Source organism: Aedes albopictus, chromosome 3, assembly GCF_035046485.1.
Source record: "Aedes albopictus strain Foshan chromosome 3, AalbF5, whole genome shotgun sequence".
Taxonomy (NCBI): domain Eukaryota; kingdom Metazoa; phylum Arthropoda; class Insecta; order Diptera; family Culicidae; genus Aedes; species Aedes albopictus.
The window spans coordinates 367145349-367164387 of NC_085138.1; the positions used below are offsets into that span (position 1 = coordinate 367145349).

Here is a 19039-nt window from a genome sequence, read left to right on the forward strand (position 1 = left end):
TAATTCAATTAGGTTGTAAATTTGAGAAAAATCAAACCTCAACCGAAACAATCAACGGTTGCATCAACTGTGGCACCCCTTTTTACTTCTCCGCTATACTCACGGTGGTGCGTTGCGTAGTCAACAATAACGTCCAAATTGTTCCCTAATCACGATCATCACCATGGGACGGAAACTCATGAAAGGCATCAGACGTCAGGCTGATAAGCAGAGTCACACCCCTTCGCAGGGAAAATGTTGTTGTAGTGCACATACAAATTAGGGGATGTAAACGGGACGAGGCTGGTTGTGTAGGCAGGCAGTCAGTGACGACTGCGGTGATGGTGGTGGTGGGAGGATTCGGAAAATAAAACTCAGTTTATCGCCGTTTTCACGGCTTTTCCCGGTGCATTTTACGGTGGGTTGTGTTAAGAGGGGGAGTTTCATACATAACGTCATTCTTTTTTTTAGGAACAATTGCAAGTTTGATCTTTGGTCAACTGGCACAACATTTAGTGTTTTCGTTAAGCTTTTTTGTAAAGTTTTACTATTCCTTGCCCAAAAATGACGTAGTTTCCTACTGGCCCTTAGTAGAAGTGTCGATATGCGATAGCTATCTGAGCGGTGTTGGGAAAACGGGGAAAAATAAAAATTGTTCGCGGGAAGTATCAATAGCAATTGAGATAATTTTGTAAGAAACTTTTGCGATTATTTAGAAAGTTTTTTTTTTTCAATTTTAGTTGTTGGTGTTCGATGATCATTTCTGCAATGAAGAATTCGTCATTGATATTATCGTCATCATGGAAATTTCGAAAGCAGTATTCTCATTCAAAACACAAATGTTCTTTATGAAAATGTATTCACTGTATTCCAGATGGAGAATGGAATATAATGAATACATTTTCATTATAAAAAAATAAGCTTTGAAAGAGAAAATTGCTTTGAAATTTCAATAATGATGGTGGTATCAATAACAAATCCTTCAACCTTAAAACCCTATACTATCTTTGTCAAAACACCAGTTTAACGTTCGTACAGGGGATAAACAAAATGATCGGGACAGGCAAAATATTCACTTTTCAAAAAACGGTCAACTAGATGTAACTTTTCAACTAGGGCTTGGCCTTGGCCTATCCTCCCTTCTTCTACGTAATGTCAGCTGTTGTTATAGAATACTGTACCGAACTGCCAGGTTATATCTATAAGTGTAGGCATCGTCTACCTTCCGGTTTGAACTACTTGCTAAGCCAGGACTACAAAAAGTCACTTCGATGATCTACTCTGCTCCGTTTCAACTAAACGTACTTTTGGTACCAACATGAGCCAGATCGACATCTAGCATGACCAGTTCCTCTAGCAGGATCTGACCCTGCTGATTCGTGAAGCGTCTTCCTCATTCCACGGCCCAGGCATTGAAATCACTCGCTATTACCACCGTCCTTCGACCTGTCAGCACGGTCGTCATACAGTCCAGCATTTGCGTGAACTGCTCGATCGACCACCGCTGAAGTGCATAACGGCTACAGAACAAGATTCCGCTCACTTTGGCGACACGAATTCCTCGTAAGTAGTAAACACCAACTCCTGGACAGGATTCTGGACCCATCTGCGACCCAATTGTCGTTCCCGGCGGGTACTTGGTATGGGTCCGATATGATGGCGATATCTGTCCCCCACTCAGAAACTGCCTGACAAAGCAGTTGTTGAACTGCAGCACAGTGGTTCCGGTTCAGCTGCGTTACCTGCAATGTGATTTGTCAGCTACGGCTCTTCTGAAGGCCGGGCACATTGCACCTCCAGTTGGGGTACATGTTTTTCGCGGATTTCCAGGAGCAAATCAACCACGTGCGTGCAGCCTTGGTCCTTCTGGCCTTGGTGCAGCCTTGGTCCATCGCCTGCACAGCTTGCTCCTGTCAGGGCCTTTACAGTCCCATGACTTGTGTCCTGGTTCCAGACACTTGAAGTAGACCTTCGGTGACTTGTGAAACGTCAGTTGGCATGCTGAGCTGATCATCCCATTTAAGCTTCCCCAGTTTAACGGATCTATTTACGTTCGTAACAGGTAGCTGTACCCTGGCTATCTGCGTTCTTGCTGGGCCTTTCCATAACCGAACAGCTGCGTTGATCACCTGCACCCCGCACTGTTGCCGCAGTCCCGTCACAAACTCTTGCACGTCAGAGATCTCGTCTAGGTTCTTCACCTTCAGATTCGCCTCCACTGTAAGAGCCCTCACCTCGACACCCTCGCACAGGACCCCTTCTACCAGACTATGGTAGGCAGCGCCCTTACGCTCTTTGTCGCACTTGAGCTCGAGGATCATTTCACCTGTACGAAACTAATACTGCCCACGTCGGCTCCCAGATTCACTAGCTTGGCGTCAATTCTCATCGCCTTCAAGATTTCCGAGTACTTATGCCTGTGCACAGGGTCAAATATTTGACAAGGGAAGAACTCAAGAACCAACATCAGTTTGACACTAATGAAAATTCGATCGAGTCAAACAATATGTTGACTATTGGTTTTGTTGAGCATTGGTTTCTTTTTGGACAAATATTTGACCCTGTGTACTACTAGCTTTAGACTATTCAGTCTTGATGGCGAATGTGTCACTTAGAAGTGGCTCAAGACTACGCGCAGCAGTTGGCAGTGGCCCTACCAACGGAAGAGCAGCTTGGCGCAGCTACACTTGAAGAGGGCTGGAGGGACATCCGATCCGCCATAGGTAGTACCTCGGTTACAGCACTAGGCTTCGCGACTCCGAATCACAGAAACGACTGGTACGACGGCGAATGTGAACAGTTGAAAAACGAGAAGCATGGGCGAGAATGCTGCAACACCGTACGAGTGCGAATGAGGCACGTTACAAACAGGCGCGGAACAGGCAGAACTGAGTCTTCCGGATGAAGAAGCGCCGTATTATTGCTCGTAAATTTGAGACGATGGCGGAAACGTACATTCGACTAAAGAGTGAAACCAGGCGAATCGGATTGGTCATTAATGTGTCGAAGACAATGTACATGATGGCAAAGGGCTCCAGGGAGGAATCACCGCGCCCGCCACCCCGAATTTATATCGACGGTGATGAAATCGAGGTGGTTGAAGAATTCGTGTACTTGGGCTCACTGGTGACCGACGACAACAGCAGAGAAGTTCAGAGGCGCATTGTGGCAGGAAATCGTGCCTACTTTGGACTCCGCAGAACTCTACGATTGAATAAAGTTCGTCGTAACACGAAGTTAACCATCTACAAAACGTTGATTAGACCGGTCGTCCTCTATGGGCACGAAACATGGACCCTACGTGCAGAGGACCAACGCGCCCTTGGAGTTTTCGAACGGAAGGTGTTGCGTACCATCTACGGCGGAGTGCAGATGGACGACGGGACTTGGAGAAGGCGAATGAACCACGAGCTGCATCAGCTGCTGGGAGAACCAACCATCGTCCATACCGCGAAAATCGAGAGGCTACGGTAGGCGGGTCACATCATCAGGATGTCGGATAGCAACCCGACTAAAATGGTTCTCGAGAGTCATCTTGGTACAAGAAGACGTGGAGCGCAGCGAGCTAGGTGGGTCGACCAAGTGGAGGACGATCTGCGGACCCTACGCAGAGTGCGGAACTGGAGACAAACAGCCATGGACCGAGTGGAATGGAGGCGGCTACTATGTACAGCAGAGGCCACCCCGGCCTTAGCCTGACCGGTAAGGTAAGTAAAGGCGAATGTGTCACTCTTCAAATGCTTGACTCCTACTCTCCAGTGTCACTTAGGTTTGGTGTCCCTACGCTCCAGCCCATCCTTTGCCTTCTACATTCTCTTACAGAGCGCATCATAATATTCCAGAGCACGCCCTCCCCCTGACCCACGCTATCTTGTTGTTGCTGTTGGGTGCAACCCCCTGTTTCCTTCAATACAGAACGAGCCGGTCTTTTCAGGCCCACCCTTACCAGCTTTTCGGGACGCCTGGATAGGGTTCGACTTACCAGTATTACTGTCGATTTTTGGAGTTAACAGCCGACTAGGCTTGCGGACGCCACCTGGTAGATCCTCACCTGACGATTGTCTCACACCCTTCTGCGAATGCTTGTCGTAAGCACCAAATCCACCGCACTTTTGGGGCTGCCCACGGAAGCAAAGGCCTCCGAATGGGGAGACATCGGAACCTTTGACTTTGCGTGTTCTGCCGCTGCCGCAGTTGCCAAGAGTTTCTGATGGTCCTGCCTGGCCACCATCATTGACTTCCGCAATCCTTGCAAAGTCGATTATGTAATCAAGCTGCTGCGCATCCGCCTCGATCACAGAGAGCCCATCTCGATTCTTGTTGATGGCTCTCATAAACCACACTCTGTCCCGACAAACTACCCAAGTAACCAGTAAGCATTTAAATTAGTAGTCCTGCAGCATTATAGTTGACCTTATGACAAGGCATTTAATGCTAGTTGGCCGTATATACGCCTAAAATGCAATCCAACAGCAGGTTTTGGCAATAAACGGGCTGCCTAAGTGCAACTCATTCCGGAACGGGGCCATTCATAAACCACGTAGACTTTTTTGGGGGGAGAGGGGGTCCGGCCAAAGTCTACGCTCCATACAAATTTCAAAATTTTTGTATGGGCAAAAGTCTACGAGGGGGGAGGGGGGTCTGAGATTTCCAAATTTTGGTCTACGTGGTTTATGAACAGCCCCAACGCCGTGTCAAAAAGTCAAGGAAGCGTAACGCCGGTAACGCCTCATCGAGCAAAATAGAACAAAAATACACTCTAGCTGAATCAAGTGGTACATTTTTGCTTGTTTGGGTGTTCTCGGGATTTGAACTTATGGTCCGGTGATTATTCAATCATGTTTTCTACTCAAGTTGCTGCTACACGCTCCAGGATACTCTACAGTTGGTCCGACGGCGTGCGCTCATTTTATCCCTAATATAAAGAATGGTCGCTTCAGTTCCGACACCCAAAGAGACATTTCACAATGTGTAAAGCGTTTTCATTCCCTCTTCCATTAATAACATTTGATTCCCTCTTTCGAATAATCTTAGGAACCGCCTATTTGGTACACATTTTCCGACAAAATGAGGTTTGATAATTTCTCGATGGCAATGCTCCCAATCCAAACTAGCTGTAGCAATATTTGCTTCGGAGCTTTTGGATGAATAGTCTAGTCTAGTCTACACATACACAGCCATTCATTGAAACAATCCTGGAAAATGGTGGAATCGACTAGTTCCATCATTTTTCTTGTCATTATTAATCCTTGCAGCACATCTGAAATGTATTACAAACATTAAAGCGGCCAGGCCTACTGTGCAGCGTTGTTATTGTTATTGAAATCAAAGAACGGGGACATCTCGTACCAACCGTTCCGTATACGAAGCATGAATATGAAATATTAACGGTGGGAGTGAAGTTGCTAAGAAGGTTAATGTCACTCCTTGGTCCTTGGAATCCTGGGATGGGACACAGGTATTTACCCCTGATGCCCTGGCCCTTATGCCTAGGCTTAAGCGCCTTTACTCGCTCTCTGAAACGAAAAGAAAATACTAATCCCCCCCCCCCTCCTTATTACAGCAATACATATTTCAAAATTATCAAAAAATATAACATTAAAATTAACATTACAGTACCAAATGATCCCCCCAGAATTGGTATATAATGTTTTGTTTATATTATTAAGCATCAACGTTTTTCGTTGAACTCAAAACAAGTTAAATTAGATGAATATGTGCAGTATGTGTGCATGTGTGCAGTACCGTTATCAAATGGATAATGATATTGCAAACACACTTCATGTTTCAAAGATAATCTTTGAATCTGGCGCGTATTTAGTTCAATTTTTGTGGTAATAAATATGTAATTAGAACAATCTCACCAGAAAACATCCAGGTAGCGCTTCCATCAGCATGGAAACGATTCAACAGCTCAAGCTTGCTCAAGTTTGTCAAGTTTGCTCGTCGTCTTGCCTCCCTCGCACTATCCGTCATCATTAGAAAAATCGTCGCTTCATCGGATATACAGCTACTCGGTTGATTTCTGGTTACACACGTGAATCACTGATAGCTTTGCATGTCACAGCCAAAGACGTACACAACGCAAATCAGGAGCTTGTCAATGAGTCCCACTACAAACTTTTTAAAACCGTTGCTTCGGAGCTTTTGGATGAATAAGGGAAAAACTAAAAAGCAACTCAGATGTCCAAATTTGTCTACAGAGGCATAGATTTTGTAAGAGAGAGGCAGCATGTGCTGTCAAATGCATAACATATCTCCCATACTCTTTGCTCTTAGCATTTGTAGAGCAGTTGAAAAGCATTTTGATTGCTTCCCCCTCAAGCAGTTGAAATGCTAATTAACAGCCGAAAGCTTTTGAATAGCACAGCTAATGCTGATTCAAGGCAGCTATGCATTCGAACTGCTTATGTAGGGCAGCAAGCAGTTCAAATGCTCAATACGATCTGCTGTACGGCTTATTCAAATGCTTAGTGGTTACCGGGGTAGTCGGAGAGACAATTGGTATGCAAATGCTGGTCCTACGTGCATCACAGCTCCCTGTTCTTCTATCTGCTCTCCTTAATGGAGAACTAGCAAGCCCGCTTATTGCGAAGGGGTAAACCTTGCCACTACCACTACCTCCTTGTTAATTTTCATTATTAAATATTATTTGAACTCATTTCAAATCCCATGAGTAGCACGATAAAGGAGGTCCACCACGCAAGAGCCGTGCATTAACGCAACAAAGGTCCCATTAGACGTAACAAATATTTGGCCAAACAAGCCCAACAAATGACCAACATAACCTGAATCATAGCAACCTTTGATAAATATCGGACTTCAATGGCAAATATTTGTCATAATGACAAACAGTCTAATGGTACCTCAAGGAACAAAGTACTGTGAGAGGTGCCCAGGTACCCTACTGGCTCCGTTAACGATCGAGCATCTTTTTCACCCCTTCGATCACTCATCCCTGCTACCCCACACATGTATACCATGCTGCACAAAATACTGTTATTTATTCTAAGTGTGTACCTCATAAGCTTGAGTCTGTGGAGTACTGAGTGAAAAACTCAGTGAATGTATCTAACAATTATGATTCTGTGTAAAAAAATAAAACTTTTACAACAACAATTGGTTATAATGTGCATAGCGAGCTTTTCCTACCTATTTTAGCCTAGAAATGTTCATAAAAGTTAAGTTATGAACATTTCGTCTGCAGTGCATACAATCGTGGTGAAATAAGGTTAGCATAGCCCGAAAAGCGTTTTGCAAGTTTTGATAGTTACTTTCAGAAACTGAGTCTTTGGTATATTCAGCTGTTCTAAAAACATGTTGTACCTAGATATTATATTCAAAAGTTATATATGTACCTTATAAAATTCGGTTTTATGGCAAATTTAAAACACTCTTCAATAATCTTACGTTTCTTTTCCATTTCAGAGCCCTGCACATGAAGGAACACCCGGACTACAAATACCGCCCCCGAAGGAAGCCCAAAACCTTGGTTAAATCCCCCACACCTGCCAACGCAGCCAGCACATCCACACCGGCTAGCTCCAAGGAACCCCTCCGATCACATTCACCGCAAAGCAAATCACCCTATAACCCCTCCCCTCTCACCACACCCATCACCATCCCACCGGGAATATTCCCCTCCTATCACTTCGCCTACGATCTGCACCAGAAAGCGTTCTGGAATCTCTACGGCTCGCACATACTCTCGACGATGGTTCCCCCGTACAGCGTTCCTCCGCACTCCCCGCATCCGCTGGCCTACATCAAACCCTCCAAATCGTCCCCCCCGTCCCCGATTGCACCACCCTCGCCCATACCGTCGAGTAACGTCATCTGACCTACACCGCTGCGCTACAGTGCCGAACATAGCGTCTAGGAGGCGTCCCTAATCTCCGCTAACATTATTGCTTCTGACGAGAACACAACTCACAAGCTCTGAGAAGTGAATGCAGACATTGATAGTTTTGAAAACTTGGTAAATCAGTACTGAACTTCAGTCATAATTGTCATAGTTCGGTATTGGTTTACCAAAACTTTAACGAAAAGCTTAAGACTTTAAATTTACGTGAATTGTTAGGCTTCAACGAACGGAGAAATGAAATCTTACCCATATCAGGAGCAAACGGCTGCAAATTAGTCCCAGTGAATAAAGGAAACATTGATTTTACAATGACCTAGGTTTATTAAATACAAACTAATGGAAACCAATCAAAATTGTTAAGGAAAATTAGTTGAATTTAGTTTTTTGTTCTAAGATTCGGCTAAACATTGATTTTTTATTCATCGTACATAATTGGTATGAGTGCAATAGGTAAACTTAGGATTAGTTAAATAAGTTAGGACTTATTTTAGATTGAATCAAGTGTACATATTTTTTCAATTATTAAAGACAAGTCCTGAAATAATGTCTCAAATTTTAAAAAGGAGAAAACTCGTTATTAAAAACGTTTATACAAATATAGCTGTTCGTACAGATTGAAACAAGAGCAAAATGCAACTTGTACGCGAGAAATCCAATTGTATTACAAATAAATCTTCATTAGAAAATGCCGAAGACAGAATGATCTTCTCATCACTATATATATTGTACCTACGCAAAATATCATAATCGTCTTCGGATGATTACACTTATATGAATGTATTTGTGAAATTAAATGAAGATTTGACTTAGTGCTCTACTTCTCATTAAAATTTAATTTTAATAAAAAATGCAACACTATTTTACGTTTTAATTCATAAGAAAGATATCCGAAAAAAACTTTTACGTCATGTAAACTTGAAAAGATCTAGTTTGATTTTTCCTTCATTTTTTTCTCTATTGAACTTTTTTTTTTATTTAGTTAATTTATTTGGGGCTCAATCGCGTATAACGCTTTGCGGAGCCGAATTTTTTTTTGTACTTAATAGTATACATTATACAGAGTAATAACTTTTTTATGATAGGGTGCGGGCACCGGTTTTGGCCAGTCTAAGGGAAATTATTTTTATAAAAATAACCAATAATCCAATGAAAACTACCAATGTGTTAAATGAAAGGTTTCAATATATACTTTATTATAAAAATGCAGAAATCAAGCTAATACATGATTTTCGTATTAAAAGTGGCGCTGGCCAAAATAGAAGTATTGCCGCAGTTTTGGCCATATTCTCAGCTTTGGTTTCTATTTTGGCCAATCGCGTGTATTTCTTATGGGAGTGGCCAAATTAGAAGCACCCTGGCCAAAATAGATATATGGGAGCTGATTTTTTAAGGAAACATATTTTTTTCATCTATTTTTTAATCAAAATATATGGTTTTCACAGCTGTAACCATCATATTATATTAGAATCTACTAGTAAAAAATAATTTTATGCCAATTTAGATCGTAATAGGCTGAATACCGCACTAGTCTAGTCTAGTCTAGTCTACACATACACAGCCATTCATTGAAAGAATCCTGGAAAATGATAGAATCGACTAATTCTACCATTTTTCTTGTCATTATTAATGATTGCAGTACATCGGAAATGCATTACAAGCATTAAAGCGGCCAGGCCTACTGTGCAGCGTTATTGGTTTTACAATAAAGCCATTGAGTGGGGACATCTCGTACCAACCGCTCAGCTTCTCAAAAAGCAAAATACGTGAAAATCGATGGGGGTGACGATGCTAAGAAGGTTAATGCCACCCCTTGGTCCTTCGCTTCCTGGGATGGAACACAGGTATTTGGTCCGTGTCCTGGCCCTTATGCCTAGGCTTAAGCGCCTTTACTCGCTCTCTGAAATGAAACAAACTGGGTGGGGGGAAAACTTTGCGAAATCAAAAATTAGTTTTTGAAATTTATAAATGCTCCCTCAAGGAAAACGTAGTTTAAAACGGTCATCATTAGAACATTATGCCGCTTCATCACTCACAAAATTATACCACATAATTTGATTCTGGAACCTCTCGTAAATCGCCGGCATTCAAACTCACACAAAGACATGAAAGGACTTACGGATGGTGTAACGCTCAACCGAACCGTTTCACTCTGAACACGATACAAAACTATCACTTTTACCCTATGCAATATCTTCTGTTTAGTAAAAAAAAAAAAAAACGTCGTCGTTTTCTTGACCTTTGGCATATAAACACAATCGACGAAAAATTGAGCACCCAAATTGAAATCGATGAAACTGCTACAACCCACCGGCGCACCGAGTTCTCCCGCAGCCGACAGCACCGATAATTGCGCAAGTAAAAAATGCGCTTCCCAAGATGGATTTTACTTTTTCCTGGGAAATTTCACTTCGTTTCGCTGCGGCGACACTTGACACAAACTTTTCAATATTTTTCAACTGGTTTTGGCATATTTTTAGACAAAAAAATACAATATTTTCACGAATATCGTTGATTTTGAGTCACACCCTCAGTTTTTCCTGTCTCACTTTGTACGTGCCATCCGTCGAAAACAATAAAACGGTCACTTTCCAGCAATAAACGCAAAATAAAAAGTAGCTACGTAAAATCACTATTCAACCGGCAATGATTACACATTGAAACCCGGTGTAAAGCTCCCGGAGATTCCGTGCCAAAGTTTTCCACACATAAACCGCAATCAAAGTGGTGTAGCGCAAGCCGAATCACCATCGAATCCGCGGAAACGAGGAACACGAAAATAAACGCGACAAGCGGAAACAAACACGTCAGTTCGCGGCGAAGCCTACTACGACTCTCTTCGTAATAGGCTGAATACCGCACTATAGCCAAAACTCCGGGCTGGCCAAAACTGAAGCTTCTACCCTATCTGTTAGAAATGGTCGGAAGCCAGGGTACCCGTGGCAGCTCGAGGTTAGAAGGTCACATTTTGAGAGATGGACAGGGTAAGGATTGGGACAAAGGTTTCACAGCAGCTCATCCGGGGTGAATCGCATCTCGCTAGCGTATTCGGTGCCTTGTGGTGTTGGTATCAACTTGTTGTGGGACTTGGTCTTCTGGATGGCCAGGAGCAGCTTGGTAACACAAAGATGAATAACAGAAAAAAAACTGTAGAAGAAAACACAAGCGAATTAAACTTTTATACCAGCAGAGCGAAGAATGTCGAAAATACATCCCATATATGTGGCATCGCGGGTCCTTAACACATCTCTCACAAGAACAAAGGGTTGTCTACCTCGGGCCTCAAGGGTATCCAATAGTAGCGCTCTGGAGGCTTCATTATCCGGGCATTGCCAAACTACGTGGTCGATGTCATCATAACCGGAACCGCACTTAGTACAAACATTGCTCTATTGAACTTAAACGCTACTTAAGACGCTTTAAAGAACTCTGACGATTAAAATGCTAATGTTTACGTTATGTGTACTCTTTGGTAAAAAAGATGGTCCTAAAAAGTTCTCCTTTTCATTACAGTTTCATTATATTGCGAAACAAAAGTGGAAGAAAAGGTCCAAGTCATAAAAACCAGACCCACAATTCCCAGCATTATGGCTCTTTCTTTCGCCCGCCTAATGATAATATCACCCGGCATTTGCCGTCGTAAAAGAGGGCCGATCGCAAAAAAGCCATGCGAAATAAAACCCAAAAGGTGACCCACCGTCGTCGCTATACGCCCGCAAAATTTCCCAACCAACCAACAAACCATTAGCATTGGTCCAATACTTTTCTGTGTGCCATATGGGTGGGGTACTCTCTGGGCTGCATTTTAAGTGGGGTAAATGCCTTCCATTCTTATCGCCCGCTTGCCAGTGTGGAATGATACTACAACTACTGAAAAAGTACCTTGAATTACCATTCCCCCCTCGAGAACAAAGAATCGTTTGAACTTTTTCTATTGCCAAAAAGGACACACCAAAAGGACTAGAGAAATCAATACGAATGCCATTCGGGACCTTGTAGCTTCTTAGTAATAAAAAGGGAAAATGGTATGCTCATTTGTATTGCTACAATGAATGTGTATGAATAGTATGAACATTATCGATATTTTTATATCTAGTTCATTTATTTGGGGCTTAATCGCATATAACGCTTTGCGGAGCCGAAGATCTTTTTTTTTTGTGCTTAATAGTATACATTACTAGCTATCCCGGCAAATTATGTCTTGCCAAGTTGTAGTGGTTTGACAATTGGTCGGCGTTAAGTCAGAGAGGACCATGTGTCTTTTACCTAATTTCTAGAAAAACGACTTAAAAGTTTGCAACGCTATAAGTTTGGAGTTTTTCAACAAATGTTCTTGAATTTTTGCCACAAAGCTTAATAACTGTTTATCAAAGCATCGCTCTGTATTGATTGCGAAAAAACGTAAAAAAAGGTTGAAACCGAGAAATTGCTAAGTAATTGATTGTACTTAGTTTACTCTGACTGAACGATTTTTGGAAAATCTACAACCAACTTCAGTTCACACTCAAGTTTGTACATATTTGATAAAAAATAATGCACAAGTACGAAAACAGATAATAGGATTGATGTATAATATGTGCAGGAAGTTCGAAATTTGATATTTTTGTTATTACACTGTTGATTACCATTTTCAATTTTTATGTTCAGTCAGAGTGGACCAAGTACAACAGTTCAATATCACATAAAAGATAGTCAATTAATGAGCTTTTAAAGAACTCTTAACTTGAACAGTTAATAGCTAACAATTTTTGAACGTATTTTCATAGTTCGGTACGTTTTTAAAATAATGTAGTTACACAGTTCATAATAATTTATTCAGAGGACTGGCGTTTTTAAAAAATTCGTTCAGACAGAGTGAACCAAGTACACAATTCTCAAATAACCGGTAAAATCAATTTCCCCATGGAACGGGTATTGGTACATTTCAATATGATGTCCAACAGCTACTAAACAAACATATTTTGATTTGGAGAGGATTACGAAGAATAAGGTAATTTCAACTGCATTTCTTAGAAACACATGGTCCACTCTGTCTGCACGCAAATTGCCACAATTTGCTTCAACACGATAATCTGTAAAATACGATATTGACCATAATAAAATGGACTTTCACGTGCTTTCTTGATCAATAATCATCAGAAAATATGTTAAGGAGCCATACGATTTGGAAACGTATTATATTTTGATGATAAACTTTTTGGATTAGGATTTTAACCAATACATATTTCTTCAATTCTCTTGACATCAAGCAATTGGTCCACTTTGACTGCACACTATTATCGATTTTCGCAGCTCAATCAAAAGAAAATTGAGCTATAACTCTCGGTAATTGTAACATTAAGAAAATCGGGTGAATGTTCCAAGTAGCTAAAATAATTCTTAGTCAAATGCCTTAAAAATCTAATTTTCGTCAATTTTGTTACTTGGTCCCCTCTGACTTAACGCCGACCAATTAAGGTTATTGCAAGGTCATGGCACTCTAGGTTTCACTTCGATCGTATTGATCGCCTTCCCAGTTCAGAAGAATCAGTAATGTATCAATATTATTACTTTTCTAGTTGATTTCGTAACTTTTTGTACATATAAACACAGCCACCACGAATACGAATCGACCCGTGCAAGAGTCATGATGATCGGGGCACCCGTTCTTGGATTTTGTTGCCTCAAACTAGGCCTCAAAGGAACCTTAAACTCATTTAGAGGTACAGAGTAATGAGTTTTTGATGATATCTGTTAGTAATGGGTGGAAGCCAGGGTACTCGTGGCAGCTCGAGGTTAGAAGGTCACATTTTGAGGGATGGACAGGGTAAGGATTGGGCCAAAGGTTTCACTGCTGCTCATTCGGGGTTGAATCGCATCTTGCTAGCGTATTCGGTGCCTTGTGGTGTTGGTACCAACTTGTTGTGGGACTTGGTCTTCCGGATGGCCAGGAGCAGCTTGGTAACACAAAGAGGACAAAACAGAGAAAAAAACTGGAGAAGAAAACACAAGCGAATTAAACTTCTATACCAGCAGAGCGAAGAAAGTCGAAAATACATCCCATGTATGTCCCATGTGGGTCCCCAACACATCTCTCACAAGAACAAAGGGTTGTCTACCTCGGGCCTCAAGGGTAACCAAAAGTAGTGCTCTGGAGGCGTCATTATCCGGGCATTGCCAAACTACGTGGTCGATGTCATCATAACCGGAACCGCACTTAGTACAAACATTGCTCAACGCGAGGTTAATCCTGTGTAAATGCACATCTAGCGAGTATGTAATGGTTGGACATAAGGTTTGACATCACGCGAATTAAATTGCGACTTACATCCAAACCATACCACCACACTCGCAAAGAAACATTAGGAATGTAACCACCGTCCCAGCTGGCCATCTCGCCAATCATTTTGCCAACTTTGAAGACAACTCTGGCGAACAAAATGAGAAAATTCATCATGTGTAATTCTTCTATCATAGATCTCACTTTCCTGTGCGCCTACCTTTGCGAGGGAGTCCGCCTACTCATTGCCATAAATTGAGCAATGTGAGGGGACCCATACAAAGGTAAACTTGTATGATCTTTCGACCAGTGCACCCTTCTGCTCCCTTATTTTTGTAAGAAAGTAAGATGAATGTTTTACAGGTTTAAAAAAGACATTACACCGTCTTCAACCAGAGGTTGCACAGACTGAACAATCACTAACATTAGGCAACGGACAACACGGAACATCCAATAGACCAGTGGAGGATTTTTCGTTTGACGAAAAGTTTCCTCCGACTGGAGCAGGAATCGAACCCTCACTCCGTGGCACTCACAATACGCCTAAACGACTGACGTCGCTAACCGCACGGCCACGAAGCCCACTTCATCGACCGGAGTGCCTCAATCAAACTAAGGCTATCCGAGAAGAAAAAGAAATGGTCTACGGGCATGTTGGAAATCATCCCCAAAGCGAAATTGATTGCTGCCAGCTCAGCAACATAAACCGAACAAAGTTCCTGAAATTTGCGGAAGGCGGTTAAATTTTCATTGAAGACACCGAAACCAGTGGATCCATTTATGCGAGACCCATCAGTGAAGAATCTCTTACAGGAATTGACACTTTGGTACTTTTTGTTAAACATACGAGTAATAGATATACATCGAAGTTGATCTGGTATTCCATGAATGTTTCATGGACAAATCGTATTTAACAGAAGAACTGTCATTAGTGAAGTGTACACGAGGAGGGTTATAACTTGGTAGGCTTATGTCAGACGACACGGCACGGTAAAGGCTGGGTATGCTGCGCAATTCAGATCCCATTGTGATCCACTAGCCTCTGCCCAGCAACTCCTATCCCTACCTCCACGCGGTACCGGCCGGAAACTATGAGCAACCTTAGGGAAGATCGAGTAACCAACCCCGGTGGGAACTTTGGTCGTAGGCTGATAGGGAAGAGGGGGGGTTGCTTCGGCAAGCCTAAGCGTCTGTTCTCCAGGAGGAGCGGCTCACAACAGCGTCTGATCCCCATGTTAGGGGCGGCTGATCTGCGTCCGAGTGCCAAGGAACGACTCTAAGCTCAACTGTGCATTATGGTTCTCCGGAAAGTAGGGGGTTGGTGTCAGGCCCTACGAACCAGCCGTAAAAAACCATTGTAACGGAAAATCAGCAACAGAATAATACGAACCGACCCCACGGCAACGACCCCAGTGAACAAAAAGGACTTGTGATTGGAAACTCGGTACGTGGAACTGCCGATCTCTCAACTTCATTGGGAGTACCCGCATACTCGCCGATCTACTGAAGGACCGCGGGTTCGGCATCGTAGCGCTGCAGGAGGTGTGTTGGACAGGATCCATGGTGCGAACGTTTAGAGGTAATCATTCCATCTACCAGAGTTGCGGCAACACACGCGAGCTGGGAACAGCTTTCATCGTGATGGGTGATATGCAGAGGTGCGTGATGGGTTCTTGGTCGATCGACGAAAGAATGTGCAGGTAGAGGATCAAGGGCCGATTCTTCAACTTCAGCATGATAAACGTGCACAGCCCACACTCCGGAAGTACTGATGATGACAAGGACGCATTTTACGCGCAGCTCGAACACGAGTACGATCGCTGCCCAAACCACGACGTCAAGATCATCATAGGAGATTTGAACGCTCAGGTTGGCCAGGAGGAGGAATTCAGACCGACGATTGGTAAGTTCAGCGCCCACCAGCAGACGAACCAAAACAGCCTACGACTCATTGATTTCGCCGCCTCCAAAAATATGGCCATACGTAGCACCTTTTTCCAACACAGCCTCCCGTATCGTTACACCTTGAGATCACCACAGCAGACGGAATTTCAAATCGTTCTGATTGACGAAATTTCAAATCGTTCTGATTGACGGACGGCACTTCTCCTACATTATCGACGTCAGGACCTATCGTGGCGCCAACATCGACTCCGACTCAGACGAAGGCGAACTCGATGAGGCTCCTCTAGAGGACTGCTGGAGTACAGTGAAAGCAGCCATCAACGACGCAGCCGAGAGCACCATCGGGTACGTGGAACGGAATCGACGAAAAGAATGGAACGGTTTTGGAGGAGAAGAACACAGCGAGGGCGGTAATGCTGCAGCAAGGGACTCGACAGAACGTGGAACGTTATAAACAGAAGCGGAAACAGCAGACCCGCCTCTTTCGGGAGAAAAAGCGCCGCCTGGAAGAAGCGGAATGTGAAGAAATGGAACTGCTGTGCCGTTCCCCAGAAACACGGAAGTTCTATCAGAAGCTCAACGCATCCCGCAACGGCTTCGTGCCGCGAGTCGAAATATGCAGGGATACAGACGGAGGCCTCTTGACGGACGGACGTGAGGTGATCGAAAGGTGGAAGCAGCACTTCGATCAGCATCTGAACAGCTTGGAGAACGTAGGTACGGGAGCACACGGCAACAGAGGAAACGACGATGCCAGTGCAGCGGAGTACGGAAATGAGCCAACTCCCACGCTGAGGGAAGTTAAGGATGCCATTCGCCAGCTCAAAACCAACAAAGCAGCTGATAATGATAGTATCGCAGCTGAACTCATCAAGATGGGCCCAGAAAAGTTGGCCACCTGTCTGGTCTGCATCGGCTGATAGTCAGGATCTGGGAAACCGAACAGCTACCGGAGGAGCGGAAGGAAGGGGTAATCTGCCCCATTCACAAGAAAGGCGACCATTTGGAATGTGAGAACTTCAGGGCGATCACTATTTTGAATGCAGCCTACAAAGTGCGATCCCGGATCATCATCCGTCGTCTGTCACCCAAAACGAATGAGTTCGTGGGAAGTTATCAGGCTGGCTTAATCGACGGCCGGTCGACAACGGACCAGATCTTTACCGTACGGCAAATCCTCCAGAAATACCGTGAATACCAGGTCCCAACGCATCACCTGTTCATCGACTTCAAAGCGGCATACGACAGTATCGACCACGCAGAGCTATGGAGAATTATGGACAAAATACGGCTTTCCTGGGAAGCTGACTAGACTGATTAAAGCAACGATGGACGGTGTGCAAAACTGCGTAAGGGTTTCGGGTGAACTATCCAGTTCATTCGAATCTCGCCGGGGACTGCGACAAGGTGACGGACTCTCATGCCTACTCTTCAATATCGCTCTGGAAGGTGTGATGCGACGAGCCGGGTTCAACAGCCGGGGAACGATTTTCACAAAATCCGGTCAATTTGTGTGCTTTGCGGACGACATGGACATTAATGCCAGAATATTTGGAATGGTGGCAGAGCTGTACACCCGCCTGAAACACGAAGCAGCAAAGGTCGGACTGATGGTGAATGCCTCAAATACAAAGTACATGCTGGTAGGCGGAACCGAACACGACCGGATCCGTCTGGGTAGTAATGTTACGATAGACGGGGATACTTTCGAGGTGGTGGAGGAATTCGTATACCTCGGATCCTTACTGACGGCTGACAACAACGTGAGCCGTGAAATTCGGAAGCGCATCATCAGCGGAAGTCGGGCCTACTACGGGCTCCAGAAGAAACTGCGGTCGAAAAAGATTCACCCACGCACCAAATGCAACATGTACAAAACGCTAATACGACCGGTGATCCTCTACGGCAGTGCTTCCCAAACTGTGCGCCGCGGCGCCCTGGTGCGCCGTGAACATCTCTCAGGTGCGCCGCAGGCTCTTGGGCCAAAACACAAAGAACAAACTCTTATTATTGAAGGCAGAATTTTTAGCTGTTTTTGTATTGTTTTGTAAAACTAGTGTCAAATCAAACCCTTTTTTGTATTCGATACCAATGTTTTGGCTTTTTTGTGGAAGACTTCAAAAGAAAGTCATTCAAAGGGGTTTTCTTTCTTCAAAAATTTTCAATTAAATAGTAAACATTCCAGTCTACGAATGTTTTCCGGAATTTATTATGTCCTCATGAAACATTTAGATTTTTACAAAAATTTTATACATCCGAAATTTTGAAAATTTTCGTACGTCTCTCAAATTGTTGGACTTTTTATGATTCGGCTTAGTTTTCGATTTTATCAATAGCTTGTAATTCAAAGTAGGTATTTCCAGAAACTGTTTTGAAGTTCTTTCCATAATACTATCATCTATAAGTACTGCAGTAGCTATCAATCTCCAGGTCTTCGTGCTGTGTCAAACATTCCGGGACGATATTTTTACTTACATCACTATCATAACTTGTTAGTTTATCTCTATGATTAAGATTTCCTCCTATAGACTGGTTTAGCCCCTTATCGTGAAAAATCTGCGATAATTTATGTGTCGATTTCATGCATGATTCTGAAATCGCTTTTTTTTGAGTTGTTGAGTTGAGTTTTTTGAGTACCGAATACAAAAACATGTCCCTTCACCGTCACTGTCAGCCGTTCTGACAGGTTCTGGACAATTCATATTTATATCTATTTTCCCTTAAATTTGGTAATCTAGGTACTTTATTTAATAATTAAAAGATTTTCAATGCAATCCTTCAGAAATCTAAAATTTGTGTTAAGTTCTGCCAATCTTTAAGTAGTTTTACTTTTTTTATTATAAAAAAGCATGACATTGAAGGCTTTTTTGCGATTTATATTTGTAATTTTGAACTGAAGGTGTTCAAATAATTATTTTTATTTTGTAAAAAGTTGTTGGTGCGCCGCGAAAATTTTGAAAATTTCAAAAGGCGCCGCGGTAGCAAAAAGTTTGGGAACCTCTGCTCTACGGGCACGAGACATGGACCATGCTCGA

General features: G+C 43.1%; 1 protein-coding gene across 1 annotated transcript in view; it reads left to right on the top strand.

The window, feature by feature from the left end:
- LOC109432331 (transcription factor sox-3) overlaps window positions 1-8701 on the top strand; it is a 53719-nt gene extending 45018 nt beyond the window's left edge. The window contains exon 2 of the mRNA XM_019708672.3: window positions 7408-8701. Within this exon, the coding sequence (XP_019564217.2) occupies window positions 7408-7819 (412 nt within the window). The 3' untranslated portion in view covers window positions 7820-8701. The remainder of the gene's footprint in view (window positions 1-7407) is intronic.
- Window positions 8702-19039: the final 10338 nt, after the last annotated feature.